The sequence below is a fragment of the Hippocampus zosterae genome, chromosome 7 (assembly GCF_025434085.1).
Source record: "Hippocampus zosterae strain Florida chromosome 7, ASM2543408v3, whole genome shotgun sequence".
In the NCBI taxonomy this organism is placed as follows: domain Eukaryota; kingdom Metazoa; phylum Chordata; class Actinopteri; order Syngnathiformes; family Syngnathidae; genus Hippocampus; species Hippocampus zosterae.
In genome coordinates, this window is record NC_067457.1 from 21,975,190 (window position 1) to 21,994,759 (window position 19,570).

Genomic DNA, 19,570 nt, shown 5'->3' on the forward strand with positions numbered 1-19,570 from the left:
GTCTGTGTTTATCCAGATGAGAGGGAACAAAATCCCTGGCTTTCTAACTTTCAACGTTTTTTTTTTGTATGATTAAAACCATGTTTGGATTCCACAAGCGGGACTGCAAATAAGAAAAAAAATGTCTCTTTAATCATTGGAGGGTTTAATGGTGTGTCAAGTCTGCTTTAACCTACGGAGTTTGGGGTTCCGCAGGCTGAGTTGTACATTTTGGCAATTAAGAAAAAAACAAAACATCTTTGGTTTGGACGGGACTAAAGTTGAGCTTTGGTTTGGCCCCGAGCCTCAACCTGGCTGATTGAAGCCAAGAAGTTTTTCTCACAGAAGCGGTCGTTGTGCACCCCCTCGTTACGAGCCTCGCCAGGCAACTAAGAGGGCCTCTTGCTATTTGGCTGCGCACCCAACAAAGCTGCTTTCCATTCCTTTGGCTTGACGGTACACCGATATATCACAATGATGGCTGTGAAGAATCTAAAAGCCATCCAGTTGTGTAAAAACAAAAAATAAGCACGCACCCGATTCATTTCATTACTCGCTCAACCACTATCGGCAAGTCATTCCAAACAATGGGAGAAAGCTGTAGCTGTACAGATGTACCTCTACTTACGAAGTTAAATGGCTGGAAGTAGAGACGCGTTTTCCATGGAAATGCCCTAATCCGTTCCAAGCCACCCCAAAATTTAGATATAAATGCTTTCTAAAGCATAAAAATGCATCAAAATCTTTGGTACTGAGATATATGGATATTTCATGGCAGGACATTTCCTTTAAATTTGTAAAAAAAAATTATAAAAAATTAAAAATTAAATAGGGCGGCCCGGTAGTCCAGTGGTTAGCACGTCGGCTTCACAGTGCAGAGGTACCGGGTTCGATTCCAGCTCCGGCCTCCCTGTGTGGAGTTTGCATGTTCTCCCCTGGCCTGCGTGGGTTTTCTCCGGGTGCTCCGGTTTCCTCCTACATTCCAAAAACATGCGTGGCAGGCTGATTGAACACTCTAAATTGTCCCTAGGTGTGAGTGTGAGTGTGAGTGCGAATGGTTGTTCGTTTCTGTGTGCCCTGCGATTGGCTGGCAACCGATTCAGGGTGTCCCCCGCCTACTGCCCGAAGACAGCTGGGATGGGCTCCAGCACCCCCCACCACCCTAGTGAGGATCAAGCGGCTCGGAATATGAAGGATAAAAATTAAATATAGCATTTACCAACATTGCAGTTACAAGCAATTTGTCACGCCGCTTTCGCAAGAGTAGAAAATTACACCCGCATCGCCTCCACCCCAAAAAAATAAAAAATACAATAAGTGGAGAATATTTATGTTTGTATGTCATACCACATTACAATATTTTGATTCTGATTTCGGGGTGAATTATTCCATCATGACTTTTTTCAACATGAGGCTCTGGGGGGGGGGGGGGGGGGGGGGGGGGGACTATGAAATGATTACAGACTGCGCTGGTGGGAAGTAAACAACATGTCCTTTAATTATGTGTGGTGCTTTTAATACATAATTCAGAAACGGAAAGGTCTTTTTTTTTTTTCCGAGAGGGAAGTGTGAACTTTTGGAGGTTAATGAAAATGTGCCAACGTTGTGGCAGTGAAAAATGACGGCTCATAACTGGGAGGGTCCGACCGCAGTTGAAATGCTTTTCTTGGCGCCGTGCAGGAGCCTTTGGGAGCAGCAACATGTTCTGCTGTCAAAAATGTTACGGGGATAGTGGCAAAAGAGCGTGGTGGGGTCGTCTTTTCGGTGATAGTGTGTCATGCAACAATTTGGCTTTCCTCTGTCTCTCGCTCTCACAAACACACACACGAGCACACTTTTTTTTTCAAAATGGCAGACAAGTCCATGATACTGATAAGAAAAAAAAACAGCTTAGCCAGCTAATGGAATAGAAGTTTTTTCATATCTGAAAGGCCTCAGTGCCATTTTTAGTCTGCATTAATGTTTAACACGGGTGAGCTGACAGTCTGGATTTGTCGGCTGTTAGAGCGGAGCATGAGAAGGGGTACGACTGGCTCCAGATTCTGACCTTTCATCGAATGCTACAATCTGCCTGCCGCCGGAACGCCGCATGGGCTAATTAGTTTCGGTGGCATTGAATTTTGACGGGCACGGCGCACCTCAGGCAGCGTTGGGGCCACTTTTGATAGAAAGCATGCATAGACATAAAACGAGAGGGTCGGGAAAAGATAAGGGCAGCGAGACGGATCCATGGAGTCGAAATTGCAATGCAAACTGCCACAAATGTAGACATTCCTGATGGATTTTGTACAAGAAAATAAGTTCATGAAAAATTATACCCGGAGCTCATGTCAGGCGAAAGTACAGCTCATTTCAAAGATGAACTCCACAAATGTGATTTGCTTCTTGGCTTGTGTGTGTGTGTGTGTGTGTGTGTGTGTGTGTGTGTTTAATTCGCAGTATTTCCTGCTTGTTATTGTTTTCAGAGCCGTTGGGGCCCCTCAAGGAATTTGTATGAAACAACTGACTCCTAACATGATTACCAAAACAGACTGGACAACACGTTCCCGACTGAAAATGATTTGTGAATCATTGGCCGCATGAACTTGATGATGCAACTCGAGTGTTGTTTTGAGGTTTAAATTTTCCCAATGACCAAGCCTCGCCTCCCAGTCATGATCTCGAGCCCTTTTTTATTTTTGTAGTATTTTAAATGTGAACAGGCCTAACAGAAGTGAAGAAATTTATGTGCGTATCCGTGTTCACTTTTATGCGTCTGTGTGCGAAAGAGAGAATTTCATAGAGAGCCAACAACACTCTGACTGCGTGTTTGAGCTTGATGAGGTCTCGGTCCGCAATTCCTCGGGGACGTGGTCCAATCTAGGATTTATTAGGCTTTATTGAGCTTTGTGCAGGCAAGGCTTTTTTTTTTTGGGCCTCTCTATCGAGAACATTTTGCGGAACTGGAAGAGTATCTTTGTGGGGCTCGAAAATTCCCTACAAATACTTGATCGCAGTGTAATTGGGTGCACGCAGGATTGAACGTGACCTTTTGTCCGTAATTCTGTATTGTGTGCGACCTTTTGCGAGTGTGTTGGTTGGTAATTGAGTTTTAGTTTGATCAAATTGGCATTTTGAAAGCTTAATTACGTCCTGTGATGGAAACGGCAATGGGCTTCTACGATGACGACATTGTAAGGGGCCAAGAGAAAAGCAGATCATCAAGTACTTTGATTGTTTTCATGGTAGTTTGATTTTTGGTTTGTTTGTTTATTGAACATAAAACATATACAGTAATAATTTGACAGAAAATAAGGTAGATAAAATAGAAAAAGAAAGAAATCAGTCTTCATTCAACACAGTTATTATGTTCAAGGGAGTAGGAAGAAGTAAAAAAACGTAACTAGTCCTACCCCGTTATGTGTTTATATCTAATAAATCATTTTTATATCAATCAGAAAAGAAAAAAGTAAGAAGAAAGAAGTCTCCATTAAGGCTCATAACTTTACCCTTAACCGTGATATTTTTACAACTTTTACCCTGGTTCATTTTGCCTTTCATTTTTTTTTAAATTAGTTTTTAATTTCCATTACCATATTTCTCACACTAAAAGGCACACTGGATTGTGAGGCGCACCTTCAATGAATGGCCTATTTTGTGATTTGTTTCCAAACATTGGACGCACCGCTGTATAATATGCAATCTACAATGCATACAATGAACTCTCTTGCCGCTGCTCTACTTCCGTGTTCAATGGCGAAACCGATCGCATTAAGTTTGAACTCTGCGTTGTAAGCATGTCTCTAGCAAGGAGCCATTTTGGGGTCGAAATATTACCGTAATGACCATACACAAGTCGCATCGGATTTTAAGGCACGCTGTGAGCTTTTAAGAAAATGGAATGCTTTTAGGTGCGCCTTGTAGTGTGGAAAATACGGTACTTTGTTTTTTATTTAAATATATGGACTGTGTGTTAAGTCACTCAATACTGCATATTAAAAGTAAAATAAACTACAATTGTCAAAGGACTGTTTACCCTTCATTCTTCTGCGGGGACGCAATCAAAAGCCTAAATGAACCCTGAAAGCTCGTGGTTGATATTGATTGAAAAAGACAACAACAAAAGGACCATTTGACTACGATTCTAGTTAGTTTGAGTTGCTTTTACATACATAAGATGTCGTTTCAGTTTGGGGTTTTTTTTTTTGTTATTGGAAGGCATTTTCGATTTATTTATATTTTGTTTAAGATACATCAAATGAAAAGAAATTGCGCTTTAGGCATTGCTTAGTGCATTTTGATCTAAAGTCAGTCACCATCTAGCCATGGTGCTTCTCGTTGCCTCACAGAACCTTGCAGTGCATTTCCATTTTCATTTTCACGTCGTTACCCAGCCTGAAATCCATTTAGGTCTCGCGGGGGTGCTTTTAATTTTTAGTCTTATGCAGAACCTGCTAAGCATGAATCCAGTTGATGATGGCGCGTTGGAAAAATGCAAGAGGTGAACTTAAATTACACAGGTCAAAATGGCGTCCGTCTCCCACCAAGTAATGTAAATTATAATTAATAATTATTTCCATTAACGCACTCGCGCCCGGTTGTGAGCTACGCTTGCACAAGGTAATGCGGCTTATATTAAAAGCTGCCTCGCCTGTAGGTGAATAAAATATGCACAATTATAGAATCAGCTCTCAGTATTATGCAGCGCGGCCCTAAATAGTCGCAAATGTCAAACGCAATGCTAAACGGAACAGCTCATAAAGTATTCTCTCACAAAAGGTGAGCATTAATATGATTGTATTTTATCTGATTGAAAAATGTGGACGCGTGCTGTATTTCATTGCATTGATTTCACTTTTTTTAAATGATTATTAATTTTTAAAAAAGGAATTTTAATTATATTTATCGACTCCGCCCCACTCACCTATTTTTAATATGCTTATATTTACAGTTGATATTTTATATTTACGTACTGTTTGTCTTCTACTTTCTCCCTTTGATAATTTTGCTGCTATAAATTGGGAATTTCTCCATTGTCAGACAAATAAAGGTTATGTTATCTTATTTTGAAAGATGTACGAAGTGTGCCGCCGGTGTGAAGGTATCTTTATTTACAGAAGTGGAACTGTTGCCAGGACTTACGGTTGACAGAGTTTGATGAGGTCCTGGTCGGTGGTCCCGGGTGGCAGGCCTCGGATGTACAGGTTGGTCTTACTCAGCTGCTCCGCCGCTCCCTGGCTGCAGTTGTTGGTGCTGGGGCTGGGAGGAGCCATGGGATGAGGGGGTGGAGCATAGGGCTGCTAAGAAGAGAAGGGAAGAAAAGATCATCATGTTCATGACATTTGAGTTGACTTTACATGGAATTTCAAATCATTTCAATAATTATCAATGATTTCATGCTCTATTTGCGTATTGGCCGTTCAAAGACGTGGGCAAATATGCTTTTGATTTTTTTTTCTTGCTGTCACATTGTGAAACGGTGCGGAATTGACTGAAGCATCATCACAAGCTTTGAAAACATAAATTCAAAAATTCACTTCTGGCCTTATTGGAAACGTATGTTTCAGTGAAGCTCAAAATTGAAATAGAGGCTAATCCTCTACCTAGATTTGGTTTGTGTTTTTTATATTCCAGTCATGAACCTCACTGCACTGGACAGCATGGATGACGGCAAGTCAGGCTCTTAATAAGACCTTATTTGTCTGCAAAAAAATTATATATATATATATATATATATATATATATATATAATACAGTAATAACAATAAATTAAAAACGGACAAATAGTCAGATTTTTTAGGTTTCGCTCCATCAAAACTAAGCCCCTAATTTTGATCCCTTGGGCCATGATCCAAAATGCATAAAATATGCAGTCTGCTCTGATGTGCTTGTTGTGCTGTTAGCGGTGATGCACGGTGGTGAGGTTTTCCACCTCGTCGCTATTTATATCTGTGCAGGAACACTGCACACACTAACACAGATGAGGAATCGGAACACGGTGGGCATAAGCATCAAAGATGAAAAGAGAAATTAGAGAAGAACGAGAGGTACCAAGAAACAAAAACTACCGGTACTCGAGAATTATGGCTGGCAAAAGGAGAGAAGAAGGAGGGGAGGCCCACATGACTAAATATCACCTCGGGTTAACCAAGTTAACCTATTGCCCTCCCCAGAGAGAACCTTCGTAACCCGCTGAGTTCCTTTTACACACACACACACAGTTTTAACACGCCCGTAAACTCACACGCCATTAGCTCTCCATTCTTCCCCACATGTTAGCGGCGTTTGCTGGAGCATGGCTGATTTGATGCGCTATTTTAAGCGCCTGCGCCATTGCCAGCGTGTCGCCCGCAAGTCCTCAGACAAAGTGCCGGGCTCCACTGAGCGTGAAGAGGGAGCCGCGTCCATCAATGGACGGCCAATTACCATGCTGAGCTAAGTGGAACTAATAGTCAGCTACTCGCAGGGTACAAACACACACACAGGTGATAAAACAGAAATACACACACACACACAATGAACTTTAAAGCTATTAAGTCTCAGGTGGAAGTTTAAAGGTTTAACCTTTAGCCTTCCATATGCAATCTGCATCCAATAAAATATGTATTGAAATTATTGCGCTTAAGGAACGTGTCCAGTAATAATAATCCTAATAAAATCCACGATGACCTCGCCCACTGCCCGAAAACAGCTGGGATAGGCTCCAGCAACCCCCCGCGACCCTTGTGAGGATAAGCGGATTCGAGAATGGATGGATGGATGGATCGTTGTTCTTTTTCCTAATCCCAGCATGTATCGGTTTGGAAAGTTTGAGCCCAAGGACGATAAAAAATGTTGTCACAACATCAGTGGATGCATCCAATTAGATTGCTGCGACATCTTTTTCCAATGCGGCTCACAGTCCCTGGGGGCCATTTTATGCAGTATGTGGGGATTTCGATAGGATGCGGTCATAAATTAGCCAGTGTTGGTGTCCTTCAATACTTTTGTTTTGGTTATTTTGGCCTCGCCTACAGTATTTTAAGCGATCGGCATTAAATAAATGCCACTATAGTCTTCCAATTGAGCGAAAACAAACAGTGCAATGTCCCCTACCATTTCTTTATAGATATATATATTTTTTAAACGATTTTTGCAACACACACACACACAAATGCAATTACAAAGCACTTGAAATCATCATGTGATGGGAAAATGGGACATGCAAACAAGATGCTACTACCCCCCCCCCCCCCCCCCGCCCCTACTTTTGACTTTGACACAAAGCCCAGCCAAGTTGGATACAGCTGCAACATTGTGTGTGCTTTCACGCAGCATCTACACAGACTGCCAACTGCCGGATAAGAGTCGTAAAAGTGTTGAATTTTACAAGCAGTGTAAAAGGGGCTTAAAAGGTGCAGTAATCATGTTAACATGCATTAAGTGCCACTATGCGTCACCTGCTGTTCCCTGTTGTCTTGACATAGTGTTCCCCTGCGAAGCTTGGCCACTGTTACCTTGTATCAGGGGTGGGGACTTGTGGTTCCTCTAAATCCATATTATGCCTATTTTTGATCACCACCCCCCCACCACCATTACTCCAACACACCGAATTCAAACGATGAGCTCATCAGCACGCTCTGGAGACGCCTGCAACAATCATGATCAGTTGAATCAGGTGTTTTGGGAGTCGGGAGGGATCGAAAACATGGCAGGTTTGGCTTTCGAGGAACCGGAGTTCACCACCCCTGGTTTATATCATGTGCACAATGTTTATACAGCATGATGCGTGACGAAAAACAGAATAGCACGCAAACCGCAAACGCCGCACAAAGCGGCGGCGGGTGCTGAAGGTTAATTGAAAACATTTGCCTCATTCTCACGTTTTCTTTGTTTTAGACTCACTTGATGTCCCCCTACCCCCCACCCTCCCAGCCCCAGTGTTGGCTTGCATCCTGGGATTTGGAATTCATGTGTCCTGCCCTATTGATTTGCTTTCATTTTTTTAAGGTCAGAAGCTGAATTCTTACACAATGAGGTAGTGAGGGTCAAGTGCAGCCCATTACTTACAATGCTGGGTGCGAGGAAAAGTGCAAGGTTATCAAAGGTTAAAGAAAAAAAATGAATCCCCTGGGATTAGGAATGCATGTCGGTGCAACATGACCTCATGGGACATGCACACATAAAGATCAGCAATGTTTCCCTTTGCTTTGCCTTTGGTTGAACATTTTAGCTCCCCCAAAAAAATTATTTCGTGGTAAGACCTTGAGTTACTGCAGGCGGAGTACGAACAGTGAGGTTAAGAGGTTGGCAAAGTGGAAAAATAAAAAAGCAGCCGACAGTAACGACAAAATCATTTCCTTTCCTTTATGGCCGCTGAAAGCAAAATCGAGATAAAAGCTTGGGTACACTGGATGCTTGACCTGGAGACATCCATCCATTTTCTGATCTGCTTATCCTCATAAGGGTCACGGGGCGTGCTGGAGCCTCGATTAGCTGGCAGTCGGCCGGTAACACCCTAAAACTGGTTGCCAGCCAAACGCAGGGCACACACAGACATAAAACCATTCGTACGGGGGGCAGCCCCGGTGCTACACCGGAGTAAAGGTTGCCGTGTGAACACCCCTTAAGACTCAAGAGTTCTAGGAGTTTGGAGAACAAGAATTATACTTTGCTGGAAACTGTAAAGTTGAATGTCTCTCTCTCTCTGTGTCTCTCTCTTTCCGCCACCCCTCTCTGTCTCCATGTGGCCCTGTGAATATAAAACTCAGCCAACATACAGCATCCACAAGATTTATCATACTCACTTAGCGCGCTCATAAATATTTCTACGTGACACAAGCTCTAAACCTCCCCTGCATTTCTCGCTCACTAAATTAGGGATGTGTAAAATATTCCGCTTGTCTAAAATACAGTGTGGCAAATTGGATCCCAAATAATCCTCTGTCGCAGCATGTCACAGCTGGATAGGGAGAAGAGAGAATGGAGATTTTTCTCATTTACCTCCTGGAGAGTTTTGAAGTGTCATAACTAGCAGTTCTGCTAGACTTGCTAGTGTAGTGCTCTCAAAATATCTTATTCTTGTATTTCTTTGTCTCTCCCTCCCTCACCACAAGTCCGTTCAGCCCAGTAGTGCACTTTTCAAACCACCACCAGTAAAGAGTCACACCTTTCGTGTGTCAGGATGGCCGAGTGGTCTAAGGCGCCAGACTCAAGGTGTGGTTCCTTCCCTGTGGATTTGGGGTTTCTGGTCTCCAAATGGAGGCGTGGGTTCAAATCCCACTCCTGACAAATAATCTTCAATGAATGGGGATTGAGTTTGTTTTGGGGATATTTTCTTTGGGAACAGTAACTGGCAGGTTTGAGACAATGTTTGGATCACAATTTCATTCTGTAGTAGAATAGTGCACCTTTCAAACCACCACCAGTAAAGAGTCACACCTTTTGTGTGTCAGGATGGCCGAGTGGTCTAAGGCGCCAGGCTCAAGGTGTGGTTCCTTCCCTGTGGAATTGGGGTTTCTGGTCTCCAAATGGAGGCGTGGGTTCAAATCCCACTCCTGACAAACAATTTTCAATGAATGGGGATTGAGTTGGTTTAGGGGATATTTTCTTTGGGAACGGTAACTGGCAGGTTTGAGACAATGTTCGGATCATAAGTCCAGTTTTTAGTACAATAGCACACCTTTCAAACCACCACCAGTAAAGAGTCACACCTTTCCTGTGTCAGGATGGCCGAGTGGTCTAAGGCGCCAGACTCAAGGTGTGTTTCCTTCCCTGTGGATTTGGGGTTTCTGGTCTCCAAATGGAGGCGTGGGTTCAAATCCTACTCCTGACAAATAATTTTCAATGAATGGGGATTGAGTTGGTTTTGGGGATATTTTCTTTGGGAACGGTAACTGGGAGGTTTGAGACAATGTTTGGATCACAATTTCAGTCTGTAGTAGAATAGTGCACCTTTCAAACCACCACCAGTAAAGAGTCATACCTTTTGTGTGTCAGGATGGCCGAGTGGTCTAAGGCGCCAGGCTCAAGGTGTGCTTCCTTCCCTGTGGAATTGGGGTTTCTGGTCTCCAAATGGAGGCGTGGGTTCAAATCCCACTCCTGACAAGTCATTTTGAATGAATTGGATTCACTTGTCCACTGGAATAACTTGCAATTTTGAGACAATGTTCGGATCACAAGTCCATACTCTGTAGTACAGTAGTGCACCATTCAAACCACCACCAGTAAAGAGACATGTCTCGTGTGTCAGGATGGCCGAGTGGTCTAAGGCGCCATACTTAAGGTGTGATTCCTTCCCTGTGGAATTGGGGTTTCTGGTCTCCAAATGGAGGCGTGGGTTCAAATCCCACTCCTGACAAATTGTTTTGAATGAATGGGGATTGAGTTTGTTTAGGCGATATTTTCTTTGGGAACGGTAACTGGCAGGTTTGAGACAATGTTCGGATCATAAGTCCACTCTTTAGTACAGTAGCACACCTTTCAAACCACCACCAGTAAAGAGTCACACTTTTTGTGTGTCAGGATGGCCGAGTGGTCTAAGGCGCCAGACTTAAGATGTGATTCGTTCCCTGTGGAATTGGGGTTTCTGGTCTCCAAATGGAGACGTGGGTTCAAATCCCACTCCTGACAAATAATGTTCAATGAATGGGGATTGAGTTGCTTTAGGGGATATTTTCTTTGGGAACGGTAACTGGCAGGTTTGAGACAATGTTCTGATCACAGTTCCACGGTCTGTAGTAGAGTAGTGCACCTTTCAAATCACACCAGTAAAGAGACATGTCTCGTGTGTCAGGATGGCCGAGTGGTCTAAGGCGCCAGACTTAAGATGTGATTCCTTCCCTCTGGAATTGGGATTTCTGGTCTCCAAATGGAGGCGTGGGTTCAAATCCTACTCCTGACAAATAATTTTCAATGAATGGGGATTGAGTTGGTTTTGGGGATATTTTCTTTGGGAACGGTAACTGGGAGGTTTGAGACAATGTTTGGATCACAATTTCATTCTGTAGTAGAATAGTGTACCTTTCAAACCACCACCAGTAAAGAGTCATACCTTTTGTGTGTCAGGATGGCCGAGTGGTCTAAGGCGCCAGGCTCAAGGTGTGCTTCCTTCCCTGTGGAATTGGGGTTTCTGGTCTCCAAATGGAGGCGTGGGTTCAAATCCCACTCCTGACAAATAATTTTGAATTAATTGGATTGACTTGTCCACTGCAATATTTTGTTTGGGAATGATCAGTTGCAGGTTTGAGACAATGTTCGGATCACAAGTCCAGCCCCTGTAGTACAGTAGTGCACCTTTCAAACCACCACCAGTAAAGAGTCACACCTTTCGTGTGTCAGGATGGCCGAGTGGTCTAAGGCGCCAGACTCAAGGTGTGGTTCCTTCCCTGTGGAGTTGGGGTTTCTGTTCTCCAAATGGAGGCGTGGGTTCAAATCCCACTCCTGACAAATAATTTTCAATGAATGGGGATTGAGTTGGTTTAGGGGATATTTTCTTTGGGAACGGTAACTGGCAGGTTTGAGACAATGTTTGGATCACAATTTCACTCTGTAGTAGAATAGTGCACCTTTCAAACCACCACCAGTAAAGAGTCACACCTTTTGTGTGTCAGGATGGCCGAGTGGTCTAAGGCGCCAGGCTCAAGGTGTGGTTCCTTCCCTGTGATGTTGGGGTTTCTGGTCTCCAAATGGAGGCGTGGGTTCAAATCCCACTCCTGACAAATAATATTCAATGAATGGGGATTGAGTTGGTTTAGGGGATATTTTCTTTGGGAACGGTAACTGGCAGGTTTGAGACAATGTTCGGATCATAAGTCCATTCTTTAGTACAGTAGCACACCTTTCAAACCACCACCAGTAAAGAGTCACGCCTTTCCTGTGTCAGGATGGCCGAGTGGTCTAAGGCGCCAGACTTAAGATGTGATTCCTTCCCTGTGGAATTGGGGTTTCTGGTCTCCAAATGGAGGCGTGGGTTCAAATCCCGCTCCTGACAAACCATTTTGAATGAATTGGATTGACTTGTGAACTGCTATATTTTGTTTGGGAACGGTCAGTTGCAGGTTTGAGACAATGTTCGGATCATGACTTCCACTCTTTAGTACAGTAGCACACCTTTCAAACCACCACCAGTAAAGAGTCACACCTTTCGTGTGTCAGGATGGCCGAGTGGTCTAAGGCGCCAGACTCAAGGTGTGTTTCCTTTCCTGTGGATTTGGGGTTTCTGGTCTCCAAATGGAGGCGTGGGTTCAAATCCCACTCCTGACAAATAATTTTCAATGAATGGGGATTGAGTTGGTTTAGGGGATATTTTCTTTGGGAACGGTAACTGGCAGGTTTGAGACAATGTTCGGATCATAAGTCCAATCTTTAGTACAGTAGCACACCTTTCAAACCACCACCAGTAAAGAGTCACACCTTTCCTGTGTCAGGATGGCCGAGTGGTCTAAGGCGCCAGACTCAAGGTGTGTTTCCTTCCCTGTGGATTTGGGGTTTCTGGTCTCCAAATGGAGGCGTGGTTTCAAATCCCACTCCTGACAAATAATCTTCAATGAATGGGGTTTGAGTTGGTTTTGGGGATATTTTCTTTGGGAACGGTAACTGGGAGGTTTGAGACAATGTTTGGATCACAATTTCAGTCTGTAGTAGAATAGTGCACCTTTCAAACCACCACCAGTAAAGAGTCACACCTGTTGTGTGTCAGGATGGCCGAGTGGTCTAAGGCGCCAGACTCAAGGTGTGGTTCCTTCCCTTTGGAATTGGGGTTTCTGGTCTCCAAATGGAGGCGTGGGTTCAAATCCCACTCCTGACAAACAATTTTCAATGAATGGGGATTGAGTTGGTTTAGGGGATATTTTCTTTGGGAACGGTAACTGGCAGGTTTGAGACAATGTTCGGATCATAAGTCCAATCTTTAGTACAGTAGCACACCTTTCAAACCACCACCAGTAAAGAGTCACACCTTTCCTGTGTCAGGATGGCCGAGTGGTCTAAGGCGCCAGACTCAAGGTGTGGTTTCCTTCCCTGTGGAGTTGGGGTTTCTGGTCTCCAAATGGAGGCGTGGGTTCAAATCCCACTCCTGACAAGTCATTTTGAATGAATTGGATTCACTTGTCCACTGGAATAACTTGCAATTTTGAGACAATGTTCGGATCACAAGTCCATACTCTGTAGTACAGTAGTGCACCATTCAAACCACCACCAGTAAAGAGACATGTCTCGTGTGTCAGGATGGCCGAGTGGTCTAAGGCGCCAGACTTAAGGTGTGATTCCTTCCCTGTGGAATTGGGGTTTCTGGTCTCCAAATGGAGGCGTGGGTTCAAATCCCACTCCTGACAAATAATTTTGAATTAATTGGATTGACTTGTCCACTGCAATATTTTGTTTGGGAATGATCAGTTGCAGGTTTGAGACAATGTTCGGATCACAAGTCCAGCCCCTGTAGTACAGTAGTGCACCTTTCAAACCACCACCAGTAAAGAGTCACACCTTTCGTGTGTCAGGATGGCCGAGTGGTCTAAGGCGCCAGACTCAAGGTGTGGTTCCTTCCCTGTGGAGTTGGGGTTTCTGTTCTCCAAATGGAGGCGTGGGTTCAAATCCCACTCCTGACAAATAATTTTCAATGAATGGGGATTGAGTTGGTTTAGGGGATATTTTCTTTGGGAACGGTAACTGGCAGGTTTGAGACAATGTTTGGATCACAATTTCAGTCTGTAGTAGAATAGTGCACCTTTCAAACCACCACCAGTAAAGAGTCACACCTTTTGTGTGTCAGGATGGCCGAGTGGTCTAAGGCGCCAGGCTCAAGGTGTGGTTCCTTCCCTGTGATGTTGGGGTTTCTGGTCTCCAAATGGAGGCGTGGGTTCAAATCCCACTCCTGACAAATAATATTCAATGAATGGGGATTGAGTTGGTTTAGGGGATATTTTCTTTGGGAACGGTAACTGGCAGGTTTGAGACAATGTTCGGATCATAAGTCCATTCTTTAGTACAGTAGCACACCTTTCAAACCACCACCAGTAAAGAGTCACGCCTTTCCTGTGTCAGGATGGCCGAGTGGTCTAAGGCGCCAGACTTAAGATGTGATTCCTTCCCTGTGGAATTGGGGTTTCTGGTCTCCAAATGGAGGCGTGGGTTCAAATCCCGCTCCTGACAAACCATTTTGAATGAATTGGATTGACTTGTGAACTGCTATATTTTGTTTGGGAACGGTCAGTTGCAGGTTTGAGACAATGTTCGGATCATGACTTCCACTCTTTAGTACAGTAGCACACCTTTCAAACCACCACCAGTAAAGAGTCACACCTTTCGTGTGTCAGGATGGCCGAGTGGTCTAAGGCGCCAGACTCAAGGTGTGTTTCCTTTCCTGTGGATTTGGGGTTTCTGGTCTCCAAATGGAGGCGTGGGTTCAAATCCCACTCCTGACAAATAATTTTCAATGAATGGGGATTGAGTTGGTTTAGGGGATATTTTCTTTGGGAACGGTAACTGGCAGGTTTGAGACAATGTTCGGATCATAAGTCCAATCTTTAGTACAGTAGCACACCTTTCAAACCACCACCAGTAAAGAGTCACACCTTTCCTGTGTCAGGATGGCCGAGTGGTCTAAGGCGCCAGACTCAAGGTGTGTTTCCTTCCCTGTGGATTTGGGGTTTCTGGTCTCCAAATGGAGGCGTGGTTTCAAATCCCACTCCTGACAAATAATCTTCAATGAATGGGGTTTGAGTTGGTTTTGGGGATATTTTCTTTGGGAACGGTAACTGGGAGGTTTGAGACAATGTTTGGATCACAATTTCAGTCTGTAGTAGAATAGTGCACCTTTCAAACCACCACCAGTAAAGAGTCACACCTGTTGTGTGTCAGGATGGCCGAGTGGTCTAAGGCGCCAGACTCAAGGTGTGGTTCCTTCCCTTTGGAATTGGGGTTTCTGGTCTCCAAATGGAGGCGTGGGTTCAAATCCCACTCCTGACAAACAATTTTCAATGAATGGGGATTGAGTTGGTTTAGGGGATATTTTCTTTGGGAACGGTAACTGGCAGGTTTGAGACAATGTTCGGATCATAAGTCCAATCTTTAGTACAGTAGCACACCTTTCAAACCACCACCAGTAAAGAGTCACACCTTTCCTGTGTCAGGATGGCCGAGTGGTCTAAGGCGCCAGACTCAAGGTGTGGTTTCCTTCCCTGTGGAGTTGGGGTTTCTGGTCTCCAAATGGAGGCGTGGGTTCAAATCCCACTCCTGACAAGTCATTTTGAATGAATTGGATTCACTTGTCCACTGGAATAACTTGCAATTTTGAGACAATGTTCGGATCACAAGTCCATACTCTGTAGTACAGTAGTGCACCATTCAAACCACCACCAGTAAAGAGACATGTCTCGTGTGTCAGGATGGCCGAGTGGTCTAAGGCGCCAGACTTAAGGTGTGATTCCTTCCCTGTGGAATTGGGGTTTCTGGTCTCCAAATGGAGGCGTGGGTTCAAATCCCACTCCTGACAAATTGTTTTGAATGAATGGGGATTGAGTTTGTTTAGGCGATATTTTCTTTGGGAACGGTAACTGGCAGGTTTGAGACAATGTTCGGATCATAAGTCCATTCTTTAGTACAGTAGCACACCTTTCAAACCACCACCAGTAAAGAGTCACACTTTTCGTGTGTCAGGATGGCCGAGTGGTCTAAGGCGCCAGACTTAAGATGTGATTCGTTCCCTGTGGAATTGGGGTTTCTGGTCTCCAAATGGAGACGTGGGTTCAAATCCCACTCCTGACAAATAATGTTCAATGAATGGGGATTGAGTTGCTTTAGGGGATATTTTCTTTGGGAACGGTAACTGGCAGGTTTGAGACAATGTTCTGATCACAGTTCCACGGTCTGTAGTAGAGTAGTGCACCTTTCAAATCACACCAGTAAAGAGTCACACCTTTCGTGTGTCAGGATGGCCGAGTGGTCTAAGGCGCCAGACTTAAGATGTGATTCCTTCCCTCTGGAATTGGGATTTCTGGTCTCCAAATGGAGGCGTGGGTTCAAATCCCACTCCTGACAAATAATTTTCAACGAATTGGATTGACTTGTCCACTGGAATAACTTGCAGTTTTGAGACAATGTTCGTATCACAAGTCCAGACTCTGTAGTACAGTAGTGCACCTTTCAAACTACCACCAGTAAAGAGACACCTCTCGTGTGTCAGGATGGCCGAGTGGTCTAAGGCGCCAGACTTAAGGTGTGATTCCTTCCCTGTGGAATTGGGGTTTCTGGTCTCCAAATGGAGGCGTGGGTTCAAATCCCACTCCTGACAAACCATTTTGAATGAATTGGATTGACTTGTCCACTGCAATATTTTGTTTGGGAACGGTCAGTTGCAGGTTTGAGACAATGTTCGGATCATGACTTCCAGTCTTTAGTACAGTAGCACACCTTTCAAACCACCACCAGTAAAGAGTCACACCTTTCGTGTGTCAGGATGGCCGAGTGGTCTAAGGCGACAGACTCAAGGTGTGGTTCCTTCCCTGTGGAGTTGGGGTTTCTGGTCTCCAATTGGAGGCGTGGATTCAAATCCCACTCCTGACAAATAATTTTCAATGAATGGGGATTGAGTTGGTTTTGGGGATAGTTTCTTTGGGAACGGTAACTGGCAGGTTTGAGACAATGTTTGGATCACAATTTCAGTCTGTAGTAGAATAGTGCACCTTTCAAACCACCACCAGTAAAGAGTCACACCTTTTGTGTGTCAGGATGGCCGAGTGGTCTAAGGCGCCAGACTCAAGGTGTGGTTCCTTCCCTGTGGAATTGGGGTTTCTGGTCTCCAAATGGAGGCGTGGGTTCAAATCCCACTCCTGACAAATAATTTTCAATGAATGGGGATTGAGTTGGTTTAGGGGATATTTTCTTTGGGAACGGTAACTGGCAGGTTTGAGACAATGTTCGGATCATAAGTCCAATCTTTAGTACAGTAGCACACCTTTCAAACCACCACCAGTAAAGAGTCACACCGCTCCTGTGTCAGGATGGCCGAGTGGTCTAAGGCGCCAGACTTAAGATGTGATTCCTTCCCTGTGGAATTGGGGTTTCTGGTCTCCAAATGGAGGCGTGGGTTCAAATTCCACTCCTGACAAATAGTTTTGAATGAATGGCGATTGAGTTTCTTTAGGGGATATTTTCTTTGGGAACGGTAACTGGCAGGTTTGAGACAATGTTCGGATCACAATTTCACACTCTGTAGAGTAGAGCACCTTTCAAACCACCACCAGTAAAGAGTCACACCTTTCGTGTGTCAGGATGGCTGAGTGGTCTAAGGCGCCAGACTCAAGGTGTGCTTCCTTCCCTGCGGAATTGGGGTTTCTGGTCTCTAGATGGAGGCGTGGGTTCAAATCCCACTCCTGACAAATCATTTTGAATGAATTGGATTGACTTGTCCACTGCAATATTTTGTTTGGGAACGGTCAGTTGCAGGTTTGAGACAATGTTCGGATCATAAGTCCATTCCTTAGTACAGTAGCACATCTTTCAAAATCACCACCAGTAAAGAGTCACACCTTTCGTGTTCCAGGATGGCCGAGTGGTCTAAGGCGCCAGACTCAAGGTGTGATTCCTTCCCTGCGGAATTGGGGTTTCTGGTCTCTAGATGGAGACGTGGGTTCAGATCCCACTCCTGACAAGTTGGTTTGAGCCAAGCTATGGACCACATTCAACGCCCGGAATACCTGAAATTATAGTCCTTGACTAAGGAACTGGGTTCTTCATCGAGCATATTTCAAACTACCCTTTAGTAAAGAACTGGGGTATAGCATGTTAGGATGGCACTGAAATTCAAGCACTATTGTCTTTATATCGAGATGTTCTGATAGAGGTCTGGGTTCAAATTCCTCTCTGCTCACAAGTACTATTAAACAAAATTTAAAATTTTGCTGTTGGGACATAAAGTTGCAGGTTTTGGACCACATTGAAAATGTTAAAAAAACATGGATAGGGTTAATTTATGATTCACATTTGTCATCTTTTTTTTCTAAATAATAAAACATAATGTGCGATTATCTGGCTACATGTCTAGGGTAAACCCCGCCCTCCAAACCACAGTCCGCCCATAACTCAAATGTGGACAAAGCAGGACTGACAATGGATGGTAGAATGCAAAAGTGTTTTGAATTTATCGTTTGAGCTCTCCATTCTCATCATCATCATCATCATCATCATCATAATCAAATGTGGAAAAAAAGACTTGTTCAGTACACAAAAGGTATCATTGCACCGACTGCTACAAAAGATGGGACACAGCTTCCATTTCTCCCTTCCTCCCTGTGCAGTTATAGCTGGGGGAGAGTCGAGTGAGCATCAGCTTTGTAATTGGCCATGATTTATCGGTGGTCTAGAAAGCCTGCGAGACCTCGCAGGGCACAAGCATTAGGTCAGACAGGTCTACACAGTCAATATCACAAAAGTGACCCGACGCAACATTCCTCCTCTCATCCATAACAAAAATACATTCACACATTTTTACACGTTTGCTGTCTACCGAAAATGCATAATGTCTCATTTAGTGCTCTATTTCTACTGTAGATGCTTGTTCACACACGCATACATGAGAAATCTGCGTTAAATATGCCAGACAGTACACTTCAATGGAAGAAAGAAAGAAAAAAAAAGCCTCTCCGCTCAAGCTAAATTAATTCATTCTGGCAAAGTCTGTGCAAAGACTCTTAAAAGACAAGCATATTCCCAGAGGCATCCCTTCCAAACTGCCAGAACTAACAGCTCGCACTGCGCTCCGCTGCATTGATAGCAGCTCCGCAACACAGGAATAACACAAATCCTCCATCCATCCCGGATAGCTGCTTGCGAACCTTTAGCCCTTAAACACGTGTTTTGAGAATCCCAGCTCCGTCTCGAAACCGAGAGATGAGGGAGGGGCGGCGAAAGACGGGCAAACCGGCGCTATTGTCTTTATCCCTTTGTCTCCGGTTTTTATGCGACTGTTGAGGTAAACCCAATTGCTCGAGGCGCGAAGGGTAAATCATTCCAGAGTCACCGGGGAACGCTCTGCTTCTCTGGCCAAATGTTCTCTATCAGGAGGAGACGCAGAGCACAGAGCATGGCAAAAAATGAGGATCAGACAATGAAAAAAAATCTAATAAATTAGTCGGAACCGTACAGCTGAAGGTGCAAATAAATGGACTAAGACCACAACACAAAGTGACACAAAGGTGGGTTGAGATTTAAGTCACATATGCTTCTTTTTGCAAAGAATAATAAAACACACGCACCATAAATGGGTTAGAGACACCGGTGGAGACCAACAAAACACCAGACAATAGTTCACCAGGGCAATTATAAAAGTGCTGATTCAAAACCCACAATTCTTTTTTTGTGTGTGTGTTCTCCTGTTGTTGGAGTTTTTTTCTCTCTTTTTGCTCTTGCTCTAGCTTTCGGTTAAGATAAGAGCAAGACATTATGTTCCAGGGCAAGACACGTTTCTTGATACAAACCCCCGGAGTTGTAATAGAAACCATTTTTCTCCAAAGGGGACACGGATAGGATGCCATTCATGTTATCTTACGACAAATCGGAGTGTGAATAAAACGGAGGTAAAGCGAAACAAAAACACAAAAAAAAACAAGGGGGCCGATTGGGTGGTCCAATGTCT

The 19,570-nt window shown here is 44.1% G+C and overlaps 1 protein-coding gene and 31 non-coding genes across 33 annotated transcripts in view; 31 read left to right on the top strand and 1 right to left on the bottom strand.

Annotated features, from left to right (window-relative positions):
- Nucleotides 1-19,570, bottom strand: part of rbms3 (RNA binding motif, single stranded interacting protein) — a 171,741-nt gene that overhangs the window by 128,188 nt on the left and 23,983 nt on the right. Inside the window, exon 2 of one of the 2 annotated variants that reach the window (XM_052072594.1) lies at nucleotides 5,101-5,255. In XM_052072594.1, the coding sequence (XP_051928554.1) occupies nucleotides 5,101-5,255 (155 nt within the window). Of the gene's footprint in view, nucleotides 1-5,100; nucleotides 5,259-19,570 lie in introns of both variants that reach the window. The other variant, XM_052072592.1, reaches the window with a different exon arrangement.
- On the top strand, nucleotides 9,116-9,228 carry trnal-caa (transfer RNA leucine (anticodon CAA)). The gene is made up of 2 exons: nucleotides 9,116-9,153; nucleotides 9,183-9,228. It is a non-coding gene; the product is annotated as a tRNA-Leu (tRNA).
- On the top strand, nucleotides 9,388-9,500 carry trnal-caa (transfer RNA leucine (anticodon CAA)). Its single transcript has 2 exons — nucleotides 9,388-9,425; nucleotides 9,455-9,500. It is a non-coding gene; the product is annotated as a tRNA-Leu (tRNA).
- trnal-caa (transfer RNA leucine (anticodon CAA)) lies at nucleotides 9,660-9,772 on the top strand. Its single transcript has 2 exons — nucleotides 9,660-9,697; nucleotides 9,727-9,772. It is a non-coding gene; the product is annotated as a tRNA-Leu (tRNA).
- trnal-caa (transfer RNA leucine (anticodon CAA)) lies at nucleotides 9,932-10,044 on the top strand. Its single transcript has 2 exons — nucleotides 9,932-9,969; nucleotides 9,999-10,044. It is a non-coding gene; the product is annotated as a tRNA-Leu (tRNA).
- On the top strand, nucleotides 10,185-10,297 carry trnal-uaa (transfer RNA leucine (anticodon UAA)). The gene is made up of 2 exons: nucleotides 10,185-10,222; nucleotides 10,252-10,297. It is a non-coding gene; the product is annotated as a tRNA-Leu (tRNA).
- trnal-uaa (transfer RNA leucine (anticodon UAA)) lies at nucleotides 10,457-10,569 on the top strand. The gene is made up of 2 exons: nucleotides 10,457-10,494; nucleotides 10,524-10,569. It is a non-coding gene; the product is annotated as a tRNA-Leu (tRNA).
- On the top strand, nucleotides 10,728-10,840 carry trnal-uaa (transfer RNA leucine (anticodon UAA)). Its single transcript has 2 exons — nucleotides 10,728-10,765; nucleotides 10,795-10,840. It is a non-coding gene; the product is annotated as a tRNA-Leu (tRNA).
- trnal-caa (transfer RNA leucine (anticodon CAA)) lies at nucleotides 11,000-11,112 on the top strand. Its single transcript has 2 exons — nucleotides 11,000-11,037; nucleotides 11,067-11,112. It is a non-coding gene; the product is annotated as a tRNA-Leu (tRNA).
- trnal-caa (transfer RNA leucine (anticodon CAA)) lies at nucleotides 11,273-11,385 on the top strand. The gene is made up of 2 exons: nucleotides 11,273-11,310; nucleotides 11,340-11,385. It is a non-coding gene; the product is annotated as a tRNA-Leu (tRNA).
- trnal-caa (transfer RNA leucine (anticodon CAA)) lies at nucleotides 11,545-11,657 on the top strand. Its single transcript has 2 exons — nucleotides 11,545-11,582; nucleotides 11,612-11,657. It is a non-coding gene; the product is annotated as a tRNA-Leu (tRNA).
- trnal-uaa (transfer RNA leucine (anticodon UAA)) lies at nucleotides 11,817-11,929 on the top strand. Its single transcript has 2 exons — nucleotides 11,817-11,854; nucleotides 11,884-11,929. It is a non-coding gene; the product is annotated as a tRNA-Leu (tRNA).
- On the top strand, nucleotides 12,089-12,201 carry trnal-caa (transfer RNA leucine (anticodon CAA)). Its single transcript has 2 exons — nucleotides 12,089-12,126; nucleotides 12,156-12,201. It is a non-coding gene; the product is annotated as a tRNA-Leu (tRNA).
- On the top strand, nucleotides 12,361-12,473 carry trnal-caa (transfer RNA leucine (anticodon CAA)). Its single transcript has 2 exons — nucleotides 12,361-12,398; nucleotides 12,428-12,473. It is a non-coding gene; the product is annotated as a tRNA-Leu (tRNA).
- trnal-caa (transfer RNA leucine (anticodon CAA)) lies at nucleotides 12,633-12,745 on the top strand. The gene is made up of 2 exons: nucleotides 12,633-12,670; nucleotides 12,700-12,745. It is a non-coding gene; the product is annotated as a tRNA-Leu (tRNA).
- trnal-caa (transfer RNA leucine (anticodon CAA)) lies at nucleotides 12,905-13,018 on the top strand. Its single transcript has 2 exons — nucleotides 12,905-12,942; nucleotides 12,973-13,018. It is a non-coding gene; the product is annotated as a tRNA-Leu (tRNA).
- On the top strand, nucleotides 13,159-13,271 carry trnal-uaa (transfer RNA leucine (anticodon UAA)). The gene is made up of 2 exons: nucleotides 13,159-13,196; nucleotides 13,226-13,271. It is a non-coding gene; the product is annotated as a tRNA-Leu (tRNA).
- On the top strand, nucleotides 13,432-13,544 carry trnal-caa (transfer RNA leucine (anticodon CAA)). Its single transcript has 2 exons — nucleotides 13,432-13,469; nucleotides 13,499-13,544. It is a non-coding gene; the product is annotated as a tRNA-Leu (tRNA).
- trnal-caa (transfer RNA leucine (anticodon CAA)) lies at nucleotides 13,704-13,816 on the top strand. Its single transcript has 2 exons — nucleotides 13,704-13,741; nucleotides 13,771-13,816. It is a non-coding gene; the product is annotated as a tRNA-Leu (tRNA).
- On the top strand, nucleotides 13,976-14,088 carry trnal-uaa (transfer RNA leucine (anticodon UAA)). Its single transcript has 2 exons — nucleotides 13,976-14,013; nucleotides 14,043-14,088. It is a non-coding gene; the product is annotated as a tRNA-Leu (tRNA).
- Nucleotides 14,248-14,360, top strand: trnal-caa (transfer RNA leucine (anticodon CAA)). Its single transcript has 2 exons — nucleotides 14,248-14,285; nucleotides 14,315-14,360. It is a non-coding gene; the product is annotated as a tRNA-Leu (tRNA).
- Nucleotides 14,520-14,632, top strand: trnal-caa (transfer RNA leucine (anticodon CAA)). The gene is made up of 2 exons: nucleotides 14,520-14,557; nucleotides 14,587-14,632. It is a non-coding gene; the product is annotated as a tRNA-Leu (tRNA).
- On the top strand, nucleotides 14,792-14,904 carry trnal-caa (transfer RNA leucine (anticodon CAA)). Its single transcript has 2 exons — nucleotides 14,792-14,829; nucleotides 14,859-14,904. It is a non-coding gene; the product is annotated as a tRNA-Leu (tRNA).
- trnal-caa (transfer RNA leucine (anticodon CAA)) lies at nucleotides 15,064-15,177 on the top strand. Its single transcript has 2 exons — nucleotides 15,064-15,101; nucleotides 15,132-15,177. It is a non-coding gene; the product is annotated as a tRNA-Leu (tRNA).
- Nucleotides 15,318-15,430, top strand: trnal-uaa (transfer RNA leucine (anticodon UAA)). The gene is made up of 2 exons: nucleotides 15,318-15,355; nucleotides 15,385-15,430. It is a non-coding gene; the product is annotated as a tRNA-Leu (tRNA).
- Nucleotides 15,590-15,702, top strand: trnal-uaa (transfer RNA leucine (anticodon UAA)). Its single transcript has 2 exons — nucleotides 15,590-15,627; nucleotides 15,657-15,702. It is a non-coding gene; the product is annotated as a tRNA-Leu (tRNA).
- Nucleotides 15,863-15,975, top strand: trnal-uaa (transfer RNA leucine (anticodon UAA)). The gene is made up of 2 exons: nucleotides 15,863-15,900; nucleotides 15,930-15,975. It is a non-coding gene; the product is annotated as a tRNA-Leu (tRNA).
- Nucleotides 16,116-16,228, top strand: trnal-uaa (transfer RNA leucine (anticodon UAA)). Its single transcript has 2 exons — nucleotides 16,116-16,153; nucleotides 16,183-16,228. It is a non-coding gene; the product is annotated as a tRNA-Leu (tRNA).
- Nucleotides 16,388-16,500, top strand: trnal-caa (transfer RNA leucine (anticodon CAA)). Its single transcript has 2 exons — nucleotides 16,388-16,425; nucleotides 16,455-16,500. It is a non-coding gene; the product is annotated as a tRNA-Leu (tRNA).
- On the top strand, nucleotides 16,660-16,772 carry trnal-caa (transfer RNA leucine (anticodon CAA)). Its single transcript has 2 exons — nucleotides 16,660-16,697; nucleotides 16,727-16,772. It is a non-coding gene; the product is annotated as a tRNA-Leu (tRNA).
- Nucleotides 16,932-17,044, top strand: trnal-uaa (transfer RNA leucine (anticodon UAA)). The gene is made up of 2 exons: nucleotides 16,932-16,969; nucleotides 16,999-17,044. It is a non-coding gene; the product is annotated as a tRNA-Leu (tRNA).
- trnal-caa (transfer RNA leucine (anticodon CAA)) lies at nucleotides 17,203-17,315 on the top strand. Its single transcript has 2 exons — nucleotides 17,203-17,240; nucleotides 17,270-17,315. It is a non-coding gene; the product is annotated as a tRNA-Leu (tRNA).